Source organism: Uranotaenia lowii, chromosome 2 (assembly GCF_029784155.1).
Source record: "Uranotaenia lowii strain MFRU-FL chromosome 2, ASM2978415v1, whole genome shotgun sequence".
Classification (NCBI taxonomy): domain Eukaryota; kingdom Metazoa; phylum Arthropoda; class Insecta; order Diptera; family Culicidae; genus Uranotaenia; species Uranotaenia lowii.
In genome coordinates, this window is record NC_073692.1 from 181,689,850 (window position 1) to 181,707,921 (window position 18,072).

General features: G+C 37.8%; 1 protein-coding gene across 7 annotated transcripts in view; it reads right to left on the reverse strand.

Annotated features, from left to right (window-relative positions):
• LOC129743897 (atrial natriuretic peptide receptor 1) overlaps positions 1-18,072 on the reverse strand; it is a 141,703-nt gene that overhangs the window by 21,906 nt on the left and 101,725 nt on the right. For all 7 annotated transcript variants that reach the window (XM_055736131.1, XM_055736136.1, XM_055736135.1 and 4 more), the window contains exon 8: positions 15,267-15,387. In XM_055736131.1, coding sequence (XP_055592106.1) covers positions 15,267-15,387 — 121 coding nt within the window. The remainder of the gene's footprint in view (positions 1-15,266; positions 15,388-18,072) is intronic.

Below are 18,072 nucleotides of genomic sequence, written 5' to 3' on the forward strand. Positions count from 1 at the left end.
GTGCGTGACAAAATCGGGGTATTCAAAATGTATTCGTTATAAGGAATCAATTTCATAATGAAAATCCTGTGGATGATTTTTATTTAAATAGAATTTTGATTTTTGTATAAAACGAAACTTAGAAAATAACTCAAATTCTACTTTTTATTTGCGATTTTCAGCTGAATTGTGAGTACAAACTAATTTTGATAGAAAATTTTAAATCTGGAAATTGAATTGCAAAAATTCAATTCAAATGATGAATATGAATCCCAGTTTTCAAATTTTGTATTGCAATTTCGAATCTTTAAGTGTTTGAATTTGGTGTAAGAATTAAGTTAAGAAACTTCGAATTTGAATATAACACAATCTTTTTATTATATACTAGCTGACCCGGTGTGCTTTGCTACACCTTTCAAAAACAAATGATATTTTCGGAAATTATAGAAATTTTTACTGTTTTATTCGCATTATTTTGAATCAGTTTATAACATCATTCAAAATCAATCTCTATGAAATGAGAGCTGCAGCTGTAGTTTCGAATTGCAAAACAAAGATGACTTAAACTAATTTTCTGAATCCTGGTCTATAAAGTTCTGATAATTTTAATCTGTTTTCGCTTCGCCCTGAAAAAGGAGGGTCTTACGCAAACAATCTAACTTATAAAATACGGTCGTTTTTGCTTGATATGTTCTGGATTTATTCTTAAAACTTTTAAGAGAGCCCCCCTGTCCTTCCTTTCATCCCCTGCTGAATAGAGGTCGTGGTCTTTAATAATTATACCCATTTTTTCGAGCCCAAAACTCCTTTTATATCAAATATAGTTCCACTGGTTGATAAGTTTTTAAGCTTTACATTCTTTCTTGTTCCTTTTTTCCTTTCTTCTCCCTCCCTCTCTTCCTCCCCTCTCTGTACTGTAAAGCGTAAGGGTCTTTAACAATCGTAGAAACCTTTCCATCGTAAGTACCTTTCCATGCCATATTTGTTTCCATTTATTGGCTTCGTTCTTCGTTAGCAAAAATTGAGAACCTATGCTAACAAAATTGTATTAAGCTCACCTCCCTCCTCCTATGTACCTACTCACTGAAAGGAGGATGGTGTGTCAGATAATCATAGAATCATTCTAAAATGATTTTCCATGTGAAGTTGTTTCCATTCCTCGGAATTTGGTAAAAAAAAAGTTAAATATAAGCTTTCTTCTTCGTTTCCTATATTCCCAATTCTATCCTCCTACTGCAAGAAAGGAATTTTTTGACATAAAAAAATTTCTCGTATTTAAATACCATCCCATGCCAAAATTGGTTTTATTAGCGTAGTAAGTTCTTGAGTTATGCATAAACTTGAAAGAATTCTTGAGTTATCCATAAACTTGAAAGGGTGTACCATCCCCCCTTCCGTTCTCCCCATTGAACGGAGGGGTGAGAACTTAATATTCATAAAAGTATTTTTCGTACTCAAATACTATTTGATGCCAAATTTGGTTTCATTTGCTCGATTAATTTTCGAGATATGTAAAATTTTTAATGGAAGCCCCGTTTCCTGCTTTATATCTTTTCGCTAAAAAAGGTGAGGCTTCCATTTATTATAGAAACATTTCTCGTATCCAAATACCTTCACATGCCAAATATGTTTCCATTTGCTCGATCAGCTCTCCAGTTATACTGAAAATTGTAAGGGACCTTTCTTCCCCGCTGGAAAAAGGAAGGGGTCTCAAACAATCATTAGAACATGTCACGTTCCCAAATACCCGCCCATGCCAAGTTTGGTTCCATTTGCTTAATTCGTTTTTGAGTTATGAAAAAACTATAAAAGAGGCCTCCTCCCTTCTTGATAATTCTGTACTGGGGGTCTCAAATAATCATGGAAATATTTTTCGTATCCATTTACCCTCCCATGCCAAATTTGGTTCTTTTTTCTTTATTAGTTTTTGAGTTGTGTAAAAAATATGAAAGAGGTCCCTCCCCCTTTCAACTGCAAAGAGGGAGGGGTCTAAAATAATCATTGAAATATTACTCATATCAAAATACCTTCCCATGCCAAATTTGGTTTCAATATCTAGATTAGTTTTCGAGTTATATGAAAAATTGTAAGGTAGCCCCCCTCTCCCCTTCCTATCACCTTACTAAGAAAAGGGAGGGGTACCTTATATTCATTGAAATATTCCCCGTTCCCAAATACCACCCCATGCCAAATTTGATACCATTTGCTTGATTGGTTCTCGAGTTATGCAAAAAAATGTCTTTTGTTTTGGAGGCCCCTCCCCCCCTCCTGTTAGGGGGAGGGGTCCCAAACCATAATAAGAACCTTCCCCGGCTTCCAATACCCTCACCTGCCAAGTTTCACGTAAATCGGTTCAGTAGTTTCTGAGTCTATAGGGAACAGACAGAAAGACAGACAGAAATTCATTTTTATATATATAGAAGATATTCGGAAGACTTTTATCTTTGAATGATATTTTTAACGACTGTTACTTGAATTTCGAGATGTATTTTTCGGCTTTCAGTCTTTTTAAATAGTGAAAACGACTATTTATTTAACGTTCCAACGTTTCAATCCATATAGGATCGTCATCAGGGACTGCAAAGTTTATTGTGTGTGAACTAAATTATCAAAAAATTCTTCACAAGATTATCTGATTCTTACCTAAAATGTGTCGTATTTCTTGTCAGGTTTGATTCGGCTGATCAGATAAAGCTGTCATTTGTTCTGTTACAATAATTTTTGTGATTAATTTCCGATTCTAGTGTTATGTAGTGTTATCTGACTTACTGTGTGAAAATTCGTACTTCCTTCTATATTTGGATTAAATTTTCACTGCTTCGATTTTTCACAGTCACCACTTTCCACTGTTTGTTTTACTTTGATCTGGTTCAGCTAGTGTATGCTATTGTTTACAGGTTGTTGTTGGATTCGTGTTTCTGTGTTGGTGTTTTTATGTTTTGAGTTTATTTTTCTTTTTGTGTGTTGAAGTGTTTTAAAAATGTTTGCGTATGTTGAATGTATGTTTTCGGTATCTTTTTTTTAGGTTTATCGCGTGCTTTGTTGTTTTTATATGGCAGCTCTCCAGGATCAGCAATTTGTTCTCGTTGTCACACCTGTCGATGATATCCGCTTTATCTATGTCGAACAGGTGATCCATAGCTATTTCGTGCTCCAATAATGCTGTCTGTTGGCGAAGTTGTTGTATTGCGTAGTCCTGTTTTGTGTATCCGATGTTCCATAGGCGCTTGAGTTCGTTAGTTTGAGTCCTGTGTTGTGAGATTCGTTGTTTTAATTTTCTCGTAGTACATCCTATGTAGCATGCTTCGCAGTTTTCTGCTTCCTGTGTTTCATCTGTTTTCCAATGTCCTTTGCATGTTATTTTGTATATGACGTTGGTTTGTTCATCGTACGGCGTTTTGTCTTTTATGATCGGAAAAAGACACCCAATTGTTTTTACTTGTTTACTTGCTGTTCGTATATCAGCATATTCCGAACGCAATGTTTTGGTTATGTTGGCGGTAAGACCATCTATATTTGTGAGCGAACGTGTAATTTTGTTATCTTCCGCTACCATAGCTGTTTGGGTGTTATCCTTTTCATTGAGACGGTTTATGATCCCATTAATCAATCCAATCGGATAATCGTTCAACTTCAGGTTTGTTCGAATGATTTGGTTGATTTCGTTCTTGCTTGGTCGAGATGAAAAGAGTGAAACACGTTTAGCAAAATTGGTTGCAACGTTTAGCTTCTGATGAAGTGGATGGAAGGAACAGAAGTTTAAAAATCTACCAGACGCGATCGGTTTCATGTACCAGTCGGTGGTGATTTTTCCATCTTCGCATCTGTGTAACATCATGTCCAAAAAAGGTAGTGATTGTTCTTTTTCAACTTCAACAGTAAATTGTATATTATTATGTTGAGAGTTGAAAACTTTTTGAACGGATTCTATTAGGATATATTGACAGTTTTACACGAACACCACCTTAGCAGGAGGCCTCAGCCCTAACCTCAAACCATGGAAGAACAGAATCGATTTTTGAGAAGGGCGCACGATAAACGCGTTTTTCCGGTACTCATATCGACAAATTCGCCCTGTGGAAAAACGATACACGGTGTTCGTGTTTTGATTTTTTTGGGCGTTCAAGGTTGCCAAGTGATTCGATATTTGGAAAATGATTATATTTTTAATTGCATTGTTATTAAAAAACCTTTTCATAAGTACTGAGAATTTGCAATATTCCCGTAGATTTCTAGAAAAAAATGAAATGCAATTAAATGCGTAGAAATTGATTGCAACATTTATCTGAACGGAATAACAACTGCCTGTATCGCACACTTCAACGATGTAGCGAATTATGTGGATTTGTTTATAATAATCAGAGCATGCAGGAGATTATTTTCAAAGTCAACATAGACGGGCTTTCATTGGATTACTTTTTTTGTAACAGTTAATGATTTGGCATTCGTTTAGAAGATAGAAACAAATTTTGAATCTATCAAGCAGTATATGAAAACATATTTCAGATGTTTTAAATTCACTTTGAAAATTCATTAGAAAATATGGCTTATCTTTATCCATTTTGGGACGCCTCATAATGAATTCAAACGTTTAGCTGTTGACATTCAAAAAAATTAATCAATTCAGAAATATTATAATCAGTTGAAATCAAACAAATACTGATTTCACTAACGCACCTAGCATCACTGGTGAGGCCGCCAGCAAATCAAAGTTTGAGGTTATGGCTGAGGCCAATTTTTTGCCAATACTATCGTCCGTATATACCCTTATAGTGTGTTCGGGCAAAATCAAAAATAAATCATCAACATACTTTCGTATATGTGGGAGCGAGATGGCACTGAATGCTGTTGCTGCATCGAGTAAATCGTCAACCACTATTTCGGCGATAGGTGAAGCAATAGGGCTCCCCATAGCTAGACCTGTTTTTTGCTTGTAGTAGGTTTGGTTGAAGCAAAAGAAACTACTGTTCACGCAGAATTCGATGGTTTCTAAAAATAAGTCGAGGCATATGGGGGTATGAAGTGTGATTTGGTCCCAATTGGCTATCACGCTTTTCCGTACGAGCTCTATTGGTATGGAAGTAAATAGAGCCACCACGTCAAACGATACCATCACGTGCCCGTCGGGTACTGTGATACTGTTAACGTAGGTACAAAATTCGAACGAGTTTTTAATTGCGTATTTCGATTTGATTGAACGCTGTAGGATGTTGCCTACAAATTTTAATAGCTCATATGTAGGTGCTGTCATACATGGGACGACTGGGCGAAGGGGGAGTCCTGGTTTGTGAGCTTTTGGCTGGTCGTATATTTTAGGGCACACGGCTTTGTCAGGCTTCCAAACGAAAAACAATGATCTTGTTAAACGTTTGGAACAGCTGAGCCTGTTGGAGAAAAAACAGCAGTCAAACTTCGTACGTACAAACAACATACGAAAGTATGTTGATGATTTATTTTTGATTTTGCCCGAACACACTATAGAATCCGTTCAAAAAGTTTTCAACTCTCAACATAATAATATACAATTTACTGTTGATGTTGAAAAAGAACAATCACTACCTTTTTTGGACATGATGTTACACAGATGCGAAGATGGAAAAATCACCACCGACTGGTACATGAAACCTGAAACCATGGCTAGTGAAGTAGACAATGTGCAACTCGAGACCCCATACACCCAACCTTCGGGTAGTGGTCATATCACCTCTTGTCTGCAACTCCGATTCTCTACCTCCCCGTGGTACTAGCTGGGGTGCGAGCAACCTTAGCGGAGATCGGGTACCCAACCCCGGTGGATGCTTTGGTCGCATGCAGAATGAGTTAGGGGGCTTCGTACGCGTCTGTTCTCCATGTTAGGGGCGGCGTGCGGAGTGCAACAACGTCCTGGTGGTGTTCGGGACCCAAAACAGCAACATCACGACGGTCCTCCTGCGAGATAGTGGGGTTAGCTGCGGGCCTTGCGAGCCTGTGACTACTAAAAAACATAAGCAACGAATAACGAACAACAAATTTCGGATGGAAATCGGCAAAGACCCACGCGACGAAAAGGGACTAGCGATTGGAAACTTGGAACATGGAACTGCCGATCTCTAAATTTTGTGGGCAGTACCCACGTGTTCTCCAACGAATTGAAGAGCCGCAAATTCGACATCGTAGCGCTGCAGGAGGTATGCTGGAAGGGCTCCACGGTACGAACGTATCCAGATGGTCGTGCCATCTACCAGAGCTGCGGCAACACACACGAGCTTGGAACAGCTTTTATAGTGATGGGAAAGATGCAAAAGCGCGTGATCGGGTGGTGGCCGATCAACTCACGAATGTGCCGGTTGAGAATCAAGGGCCGGTTCTTCAACATCAGCATCATCAACGTGCACAGCCCTCACCTCGGAAGTACCGGTGACGACAAAGACGAATTCTACGCGCAGCTGGAGCGTGAATACGACCGTTGCCCAAAACATGATATCAAGATCGTCATCGGGGATTTCAATGCTCAGGTCGGCCAGGAGGAGGAATTTAAACCGACAATTGGAAGGTTCAGCGCGCACCAGCTGACCAACGAAAACGGCCTCAGACTTATCGATTTCGCCGCCTCCAAACGAATGGCCGTACGTAGTACCTTTTTCCAGCACCGCCTCCCACACAAGTACACCTGGAGATCACCGTACCAAACTCAATCACAGATCGACCACGTTTTGATCGACAGCCGGCACTTTTCGGACATCATCGACGTCAGATCCTGTCGGGGCGCCAACATCGAGTCGGACCATTATCTGGTGATGGTGAAGATGCGCCCAAAACTCTCCGTAGTGAACAACACACGAAACCGGCGCCCGCCTCGGTTAAATATCGCGCGACTAAAGCAACCTGAGGTCGCGGCAGACTACGCGCAATCGGTCGAAGCAGCGCTGCCGGCAGAGGGCGAGCTTGACGAAGCCCCTCTCGAGGACTGTTGGGATACCATCAAAACAGCCATCAACAGTGCTGCGGAGAACGTCATCGGTTATGTGGAGCGATCTCGACGGAACGACTGGTTCGACGAGGAGTGTAGGAGGGTGATGGACGAAGAGAATGCCGCGCGGGCGGCAGTAGTGCAAAGAGGCACCCGTCGAAATGTGGAAAATCACCGACAGCGGAAGAGGCAGCGAGTCCGAATTTTCCAGGAGAAAAAGCGCCGCCTGGAGGAGGAGGAGCTCGAGGAGCTGGAGCAGCTGCATCGTTCCCAAGAAACACGAAAGTTCTATCAGAAACTCAACGTATCCCGCAAAGGCTTCGTGCCGCAAGCCGAAATGTGCCGGGATAAGGACGGGGGTATCCTGACGGACAATCGTGAGGTGATCAAAAGGTGGAAGCAGCACTTCGATGAACACCTGAACGGCGCACATGCAGGAGATCAAGACGGTGGGGGAAGGTACATCGCCGGCGTAGCCAACGACGAAGAGGAGCCACTCCCAACGATGAGTGAAGTTAAGGAAGCCATTGGCCAGCTGAATAGAAACAAGTCGGCTGGGAAGGATGGCATCGCAGCTGAACTCATCAAAATGGGCCCGGACAGGTTGGCCGATTGCCTACACCGGTTGATAGTCCGGATCTGGGACATAGAACAGCTACCGGAGGAGTGGAAGGAGGGGGTAATATGCCCCATCTACAAGAAGGGCGACAAATTGGACTGTGAGAACTACCGAGCGATCACTGTCCTCAATGCCGCCTACAAAGTGTTATCCCGAATCCTACTCCGCCGCCTCACGCCACAAGCAAACAGATTCGTGGGAAGTCATCAGGCCGGCTTCATGGAGGGACGGTCTACGACGGACCAGATATTCACATTACGGCAAATCCTCCAAAAATGCCGTGAACACCAAGTCCCTACGCATCATCTATTCATCGACTTCAAAGCCGCATACGACACGATCGACCGTAACGAGCTATGGAAAATCATGGACGAGAACGGCTTTTCCGGGAAGCTAATCAGACTGATCAAGGCGACGATGGATGGAACGCAGTGCTGTGTGCGGATTTCGGGTGAATTGTCGAGTTCATTCGAATCGCGCAGGGGGCTTCGACAAGGTGATGGTTTATCCTGCATGATGTTCAACGTGGCGCTAGAAGGTGTTATTCGACGAGCGGTGGGCGAAATGCGGGGCACGATTTTCAACAGATCCAGTCAACTTATCTGCTTTGCCGATGACATTGATATAGTCGGCAGATCATCTGCGGCGGTGGAGGAGATCTACCGCAAACTGAAACGCGAAGCAGGAAGGATTGGGTTGATGATTAATACGTCCAAGACGAAGTACATGCTGGCCTGCGGATCCGAGACCGACCGAACCCGCTTGTCCAGTAATAACAAGGTCATGATCGACGGCGACGAGCTGGAGATAGTCGAAGACTTTGTCTATCTCGGCTCACTGGTGACCGCAGACAATGACACCAGCCGTGAGATCCGGAGGCGAATTATCAGCGGAAGTCGTGCCTACTATGGACTCCACAAGCAACTGCGGTCGAGAAGACTTTGCCCTCGTACGAAGTGTAACCTGTATATGACGCTTATTAGACCGGTTGTTCTCTACGGGCACGAGACATGGATATTGCTCGAGGAGGACCTGCGTACACTCGGAGTATTCGAGCGACGAGTGTTAAGAACCATCTTTGGCGGCGTACAGGAGAACGGAGTGTGGAGGCGAAGGATGAACCACGAGCTCGCGCGACTCTACGGCGAACCCAGTATCCAGAAGGTGGTGAAAGCTGGCCGGATACGCTGGGCTGGACATGTTGCGAGAATGCCGGACGACTGTCCTGCAAAACAGGTGTTCGCTACGAATCCGGTAGGAACAAGACGAGCGGGGGCGCAACGAGCGAGGTGGTTAGACCAAGTGGAGCGTGATCTGGCGAACGTGGGGTGCCCGAGAAATTGGAGAACGGTTGCTATGAACCGAGTGAATTTTAGGAATTATGTTCGTCAAGTTATGTCGTGAGACGGAATACTATGTAAATAAATGGTACATGAAACCGATCGCGTCTGGTAGATTTTTAAACTTCTGTTCCTTCCATCCACTTCATCAGAAGCTAAACGTTGCAACCAATTTTGCTAAACGTGTTTCACTCTTTTCATCTCGAACAAGCAAGAACGAAATCAACCAAATCATTCGAACAAACCTGAAGTTGAACGATTATCCGATTGGATTGATTAATGGGATCATAAACCGTCTCAATGAAAAGGATAACACCCAAACAGCTATGGTAGCGGAAGATAACAAAATTACACGTTCGCTCACAAATATAGATGGTCTTACCGCCAACATAACCAAAACATTGCGTTCGGAATATGCTGATATACGAACAGCAAGTAAACAAGTAAAAACAATTGGGTGTCTTTTTCCGATCATAAAAGACAAAACGCCGTACGATGAACAAACCAACGTCATATACAAAATAACATGCAAAGGACATTGGAAAACAGATGAAACACAGGAAGCAGAAAACTGCGAAGCATGCTACATAGGATGTACTACGAGAAAATTAAAACAACGAATCTCACAACACAGGACTCAAACTAACGAACTCAAGCGCCTATGGAACATCGGATACACAAAACAGGACTACGCAATACAACAACTTCGCCAACAGACAGCATTATTGGAGCACGAAATAGCTATGGATCACCTGTTCGACATAGATAAAGCGGATATCATCGACAGGTGTGACAACGAGAACAAATTGCTGATCCTGGAGAGCTGCCATATAAAAACAACAAAGCACGCGATAAACCTAAAAAAAAGATACCGAAAACATACATTCAACATACGCAAACATTTTTAAAACACTTCAACACACAAAAAGAAAAATAAACTCAAAACATAAAAACACCAACACAGAAACACGAATCCAACAACAACCTGTAAACAATAGCATACACTAGCTGAACCAGATCAAAGTAAAACAAACAGTGGAAAGTGGTGACTGTGAAAAATCGAAGCAGTGAAAATTTAATCCAAATATAGAAGGAAGTACGAATTTTCACACAGTAAGTCAGATAACACTACATAACACTAGAATCGGAAATTAATCACAAAAATTATTGTAACAGAACAAATGACAGCTTTATCTGATCAGCCGAATCAAACCTGACAAGAAATACGACACATTTTAGGTAAGAATCAGATAATCTTGTGAAGAATTTTTTGATAATTTAGTTCACACAAAATAAACTTTGCAGTCCCTGATGACGATCCTATATGGATTGAAACGTTGGAACGTTAAATAAATAGTCGTTTTCACTATTTAAAAAGACTGAAAGCCGAAAAATACATCTCGGAAGACTTTTATCAAAATATTGAAAATGCATATGATTTAGATAAAATTGATTCAAATTTGATTCGAAATGCAAAACCAAATTTGAAAAAGGATTTCAAAGCGGCTTTTCATTTCCAATTTCTTACGATTAAATATTCGAACTGAAAATCAAGAATCCTGAACAGCGAAATGAGAAATACGGAAATAGACGTTCAAATTTGGTTATGGGAATTATGGAATTAGAACCTCCGAAATTGGTTTAATTTAATTTTAAATTTAATATTCAGACCTGTTCATAGAAAACAAGTGAGAAAATTTTGTAAAAGTGTAGCAGAATTTTGAACTTGGGATGGGTTTTTGAGGTTTTTGTCATAAGTTTAAATTCAAGAATGTTACTTTTGAATAACTTAACTCTATTATCATAATTGGATTCTTAATTCAAAATTTTGAGTGGAGAGTAGAATACCTTGCTTGCTTTTTTGGATCCTCATGGAGGGGGGTCAACCCTCAACCCCAAGTATAGAAACTGTTTAAAATTTTTGCCCCTAAATGTACGCAGCAACATTGTCCATCTTTTGAGTATATTTGTTTTTGAAAGAAAACGTTGAAAAATTCAATTGAGTGTAAACAAAAAAATACTGTTATTGATTTGCCTTCAGTGCTAATAGGCATCAAACCAATATTTTTGAAGATGTTGAGATACATTAAAACCATAGTGATCAAAGTTACCCCGAAACATGAAATCTGGTATAGTAACAAACATTTAGTTATAGCCACAAATTTCGTTTGAATATTCTGCTATCATTGGTCATGATTTATACTGTTTCCCTCGGTTAGTATTTTAAAACTTTTATGTGATGCAGAAAAGCAAACTCTTCCAAAATATTAGAAAATGGTTTAAAAAAGTGAGTAATGTCTAGAGGAACATTACGGTACATATAAATATTAAGAAAGATGCCCAACCATGTGTTTCCAATAATTCAACGTTTGTTCTGAGTGACAATATTAACAGAATTGGGAAAATATAAAAATAATAGACAAAATTAACGAGATTTGCAAAATTAACAGAAATAACAAAGCTGTAGATAATTTTAGTAAAATTAAAAAAAAAAGAAGAATAATGACAAAACTGGCGAATATACCAAAATAAAAAAATACGAATTTCTCTTATGCCAATTTGAACAGTTTTGTCATTTATGTTAATTTTGTTTTTTTTTATGTCAGTTCTTTAAATTTTGTCGATTTCATAAACTTTTTTTCAATTTGGTTAAAAAATTCCAAATTATAAAATGAATATAATTTACCATATTTTTGTCAATTCTGTCCATTCTATTGATTATGTAAATTTGTCCATTTTTAACAATTTGTTTTTTTTTTTAAATATTTTTCTCATTTTGTAAATTTTATCAACTTTAAAATTTTTTAAATTCAGACATTTTTTTCAATTCGATTATTTTTATTTTTGTCGTTTTCTTTATTAGAAATTTTTGTCATTTTCTTTATTTTAAATTTTTGTCATTTTCGTCATTTTTGTCATTTTCGTCATTTTTGTCATTTTTGTCATTTTTGTCATTTTTGTCATTTTTGTCATTTTTGTCATTTTTGTCATTTTTGTCATTTTTGTCATTTTTGTCATTTTTGTCATTTTCGTCATTTTTGTCATTTTTGTCATTTTTGTCATTTTTGTCATTTTTGTCATTTTTGTCATTTTTGTCATTTTTGTCATTTTTATCATTTTTGTCATTTTTGTAATTTTTGTAATTTTTGCCATTTTTGTCGTTTTTGCCATTTTCGTCATTTTTGTCATTTTCGTCATTTTTGTCATTTTTGTCATTTTTGTCATTTTCGTCATTTTTGTCATTTTTGTCATTTTTGTCATTTTTGTCATTTTTGTCATTTTTGTCATTTTTGTCATTTTTGTCATTTTTGTCATTTTTGTCATTTTTGTCATTTTTGTCATTTTTGTCATTTTTGTCATTTTTGTCATTTTTGTCATTTTTGTCATTTTTGTCATTTTTGTCATTTTTGTCATTTTTGTCATTTTTGTCATTTTTGTCATTTTTGTCATTTTTGTCATTTTTGTCATTTTTGTCATTTTTGTCATTTTTGTCATTTTTGTCATTTTTGTCATTTTTGTCATTTTTGTCATTTTTGTCATTTTTGTCATTTTTGTCATTTTTGTCATTTTTGTCATTTTTGTCATTTGTGTCATTAACCTTCGTCGTCTGAATCATGAATGTAATAACCAAACTATATGATTTGGCAATGAAACTTGATAAAATTTCGGTATATTTCCGACATTTAAGTTTAAACATGAGTTCGAATTTTTCTTAGAAACAGGTATGATAGTTCCCATCCCAAACATTTTAAAAATTGTTAAGAGAACCTTAGCACAGTGGTCCAAAATGCGAAAAACGTGATCGTTGCTTATAACTTTTTTAGGTCACATTTTAGCTTATTGGTGTTTTCGGAGAAGTTTGTCAGTAAAATCAGCTCTATAATAAAAACCTACTATTTTTCTGATTAATCCCCCTACAAGTGAGATAAAATTTCTAACTTCTCTGTTTAAGGTTTTAGCTCTTTGATGTCTTCGGCAAACTTGTTTAAAATCAAATTTTTCACAACTTTGTCTCAGATGTCAAGTTTCTAAAATAATTAATCTCAGAGATATCGGCCAAATAAGAAACTTAACCTCTAAAAATCAGTTTATTAATAATAACTTTTTTTCTGTTAATTTAAAGTTTAATAATATGTTGCACAAAGTTGTTTGTCTTGTTAAAATACACCACTTTGTTGAACATTTCAAGTTTGTAAAATGTGATACTGCAGCGCTATATTAAAAAGATTACCGAAAATAGGGCTTTTTCACGCCTTATTTTACAAACACCGGGCAACATCGGGCAGCCCACTTTAGATGCAAAATGAAGTCGAAGATTTTGTCTACAAGATGCAGGTAAAACCGTTTGTATCCACTTGTATCCAAGCGAGATACATCAATTTTACTTTTCCATGTTTGCATTAAAAACAAAGATTTCTATGAAACTATAGCGCATTCTACCACGTGTGTTTTCTTCTAGCATTTCCTTGCGCGATGTCAGAAGCAAAGGTTTGGAAGCGCATTTGTATTATTAGCATCTCCAGCTTGGAGAGGATATCTATTTCAATTGAACACACAATAGCCTGATGCTAATAATACAAATGCGCTTCCAAACCTTTGCTTCTGACATCGCGCAAGGAAATGCTAGAAGAAAACACACGTGGTAAAATGCGCTATAGTTTCATAGAAATCTTTGTTTTTAATGCAAACATGGAAAAGTAAAATTGATGTATCTCGCTTGGATACAAGTGGATACAAACGGTTTTACCTGCATCTTGTAGACGAAATCTTCGACTTCATTTTGCATCTAAAGTGGGCTGCCCGATGTTGCCCGGTGTTTGTAAAATAAGGCGTGAAAAAGCCCTATTTTCGGTAATCTTTTTAATATAGCGCTGCAGTATCACATTTTACAAACTTGAAATGTTCAACAAAGTGGTGTATTTTAACAAGACAAACAACTTTGTGGAACATATTATTAAACTTTAAATTAACAGAAAAAAGTTATTATTAATAAACTGATTTTTAGAGGTTAAGTTTCTTATTTGGCCGATATCTCTGAGATTAATTATTTTAGAAACTTGACATCTGAGACAAAGTTGTGAAAAATTTGATTTTAAACAAGTTTGCCGAAGACATCAAAGAGCTAAAACCTTAAACAGAGAAGTTAGAAATTTTATCTCACTTGTAGGGGGATTAATCAGAAAAATAGTAGGTTTTTATTATAGAGCTGATTTTACTGACAAACTTCTCCGAAGACACCAATAAGCTAAAATGTGACCTAAAAAAGTTATAAGCAACGATCACGTTTTTCGCATTTTGGACCACTGTGCTTAGGTGTAAAATTGTAGAAGCTGACTGTTTGATCGTCCAATCTTGTCAAAATGTAAGATACTTGGTAAAACTTAATTCAAAAGTATGAAAAATCGATCATGACATCAGGGGTGTCATTCGCTCACACAATGAGCTCAATGTGCATTTTTTCCATAGCACATTGAGAGAGCAAAACTGAGCACTGACTGAGCTAGCTGTCCATCAATGTGCCACATCGAAGCAAATCACTGTGCTACGCAACGATAGCCCTCAGCACATTGAGCTGCACAATGTGTACCAGTATACCACCACAACGCTGAATTCAACAAACGAAAGCGAATTCTTTCCCAATAAACAAGCAACAGCAACAACAAAGCCGAAATTTGGGCGGGCTCGGCCTGCCGGCTGCCGAACACCGTTGCCACAAAAAAAATCTGTATCATAAATGAGTCTGATCTTCGTCCATACGTGTACAATTTAACAGAATTATAAACAGATTTTCGTGACATCGCTGCTCGGCAGCCGGCAGGCCGAGCCCAACCGAATTTCTTTTGTGTTGTTGCTGTTGCTAGTTTATGAGTTATTTTCTTCCTTGCAAGCAGGCGGTGTGTCTTCGTGCCGGACTGGACGAACGATGATCGTTTTTGATTTCTACTGATGAGAAGAAAAAATAAAACGAAGAAGCGTGCTTGGCAAATTTCTAAAGCCAGAGTTCACATTGAGCAGCACATTGAGCAGAGTGGATCAGCTCATTGTGTTTTTCAGCATTGTGAGAAACCTCTCAGAAAATCCGGTTATCGGCGCGCAGTAAGAGAGCGAGCAGTAGATATTCTATCGCCGTGCGCGCAGTTCTAGAAAGCTTGCGTTCACATTGTGCTTTTAGAACACATTGTGCTGTTTTGAGGAGTATAACACCCCTGCATGACATAGAAGCTTAAGTTTATTTGAAATTTATATTTTCACAAACATTATGTTCAACATACTCCAAAGAAAAATCCATCGCCTGTAGAATAATATACCCAAGCATTGATAAAACGGACAACGACCGGAATATCACATTCTAAGCGTTTCCCGCGTTTTCCCGACTTACCTGTTCCGTCCATAATAATGTGCCACCACTTCGAAGCGCCCGGTAATTGGATCCAGATCCAGGATGGAGTAATCGGCATCACGATCTCCGTTGTCGTCAATCCGGACGTGGCCAGTGATGCCTGCGGGAGATGGTGTTATTTTTAGCGAAAGGGGTAAGACAAACAATAAGTGGGGGTAAGAGCAAGAACGAAAACAATCAGGATAGATCGGATGTTCATGTACGGAGTACCAATATGTATGTATGTGTGTGTGAATGTGTAATAATGCGCTAAAACAGACATGGCTGCACGTGCGCCACCGGGAAGCGAAAACGATTGAACCGATAATGGTGCGGTAATCGGTTGTGATTACAGTAGTTCGTGACGTTGGCATTATTACAATTGGATACATTTAATTAACCTAGAGGGCAATGATTGCCAGCGCACCAGCTGCTAAATCTGCATTCAACTCCATTTAATCCTTGGAAGTTTACGTTTTTCTATCAGGCATAGGAACGAACGTGTGCCACATTATGAGATTTCAGTTACAGTTACTTATAAATGTATGCATAATGTTCGTTCTTCCACGTGTAGGTGCCTCAGTATTCAATGCTGAAAAGATAAGGAATGGGAACGCTCTGGAATAGCCTTTTTTATCCCGTTTCGTAGCATCCTTCTTGCAGTCAAATGGCGTGGAATCTGAAACATGAATAATACTTCCCAGCCGTACCTAAAGCTGTTTTATTGGATTATCTTCCATTACATTGGCACAAATCGATGTAACGAGTTGGAAAATTTTCAATGATATGATTCGGATCACATTCATTGCTGCAAAATGAAGAGATACTTACGGAAGAAAATCCCTGGAATATAAAAGCTCTGAAGATAACAGGCTTCCAACTGAAGTCCTCAGAACTTCAGTTATAAGTGCAAAAATGACTAGAGTTGAGTAAATAATGTCAAATGATTCTTCAAATTTGAAACTATATTTGAGGATTTTTAAGATTTTTTTAATATTTTAAACATACTTTTATGTTCAAAGAAAAAATACTTATTATCGAAAAATGTACGGAAAATTGCCAAGCACAACAACTAAAGTTATATGGAGCATATCTTCAAAAGTTCAAAGTATATTTTTTCTTGTTTTTTTTTCAGTCTGGTATCATTAACTAGCTTTATTGATATTTTGTTGACCTTTCTTTCATAAAATTTAAACCTATGATAAATTTGATTTGAGAATTAAAACGATGAATTCAACATATGAATAAACCAAAGTACACTTTATGAAACTTTTGATCTTTAATTAAAGTAGGAATTCAAAACAACAACCAGACGATGAATCGAAGAAACATCTGTATCAATGAGTTGCAAATGGAATCGAATGAAGATTGAGAATTCATGGTAAAAATTTAAGCCTATTTGATAATTGTCAAAATTCCAAAAAAAAAGGAGAATCTATAAAACTTGAAATCTATATTCGATAGATATTTTTCAAATTAGTTGAAAAACTGTTCTTCTCATTGGACCTTTAAAATACATTCAAAATTTACTGATAAGGCCGTGCAAATAAGGGGGATTTAGGAGTTTTGCTACATCAACCCCCCCAAACCCATGGAGATTGAATCAAATTTTTAGTTCAAGAAATTCAAATACCAATGGATCAAATGGAAAAAATACTGAAGCCAGAAAGATGTTCAAAAATAAGTGTTTGCAAAAATGCCCCGGCAGAATGGGTCCTACGGTAGGGGAAAGGCGGGCTAAATGCGCATATTATGGAAAGTACACATTTTATCCCATGTTCCAATAGCTAGATGTCTAAAAACTATATGCATATGAGCGGATATCTGTTTTGTACACGTTAGAGCAATTTTTCTGTTAATATCTCTTACAGTTTTTGTGAAAAAAGTTTTAAAATAAAAGAAATCAAAATAGCCGATTTCCGAAAACGGCTGGCTAAATGCGCATATTTATGTTTTTAGCTATATTTTATTTAAGCTTTCAGTATTTTGATATTATTTAATTGTAAATGGTAGAAACGTTTATTAAGCATAGGTCAAGGCTGAAATTTTGTCGAAATTTTAGTTATCACTAGTTCTTTTGCAAGAAACATAGTTAGAGGTGCCATATGGTCATATTTCATGGTATTATCTTGTTCATATCGTATTTTTATCGGATCAGTATTAAGCTCTTATATTTCCACTGTAAGATTGTGATTTGAGCGTACATTAAATGTTTCGATTCTAAAAAGTAAAAAATTTATAAGACATCTATTTTTTTCTTGATATAGGCATTTAACCTTCCTGATATGGGCATTCAAAACCTGTTTCTTTTTCCAATATCTGATCATTTACAACTTTGCCAAAAGCTTCAATTTGTTGAATTTCCGATTTCCTGTTGAATAAGAAAGAAAAACCATTAACATTTTTGTTTACAAATTCTGTACGTACGACAATTAAAGTTCATCTTGTTTAAATTTTTAAATTTTATTGACTATTTTTTTCATGCCACGTGTCAAAAGCGTATTAATTTTAAACTGCACTGATAAGATATGTCGAATCATCAGTCATATCGTCAAACGGCTGTATGCGCATATTACCCAATATGCGCAAATAGGAACACTTCCCCCTATCTTAAAATAAAGTTATCTACTAGAATTTTTACCGCAGGGCTGGGCAAATCTGAGCTATTTGAACTAAAACCCTATCAAAATCCGATCAGTTGGTTTTAAAATTTTCAACCCGCAAACCAGGAAATATTCGGGCCAATTCAGGCAAAACCAAAAAAAATTCATCAAGAAAAGCGCACTTGAAACATTAAATACTTATA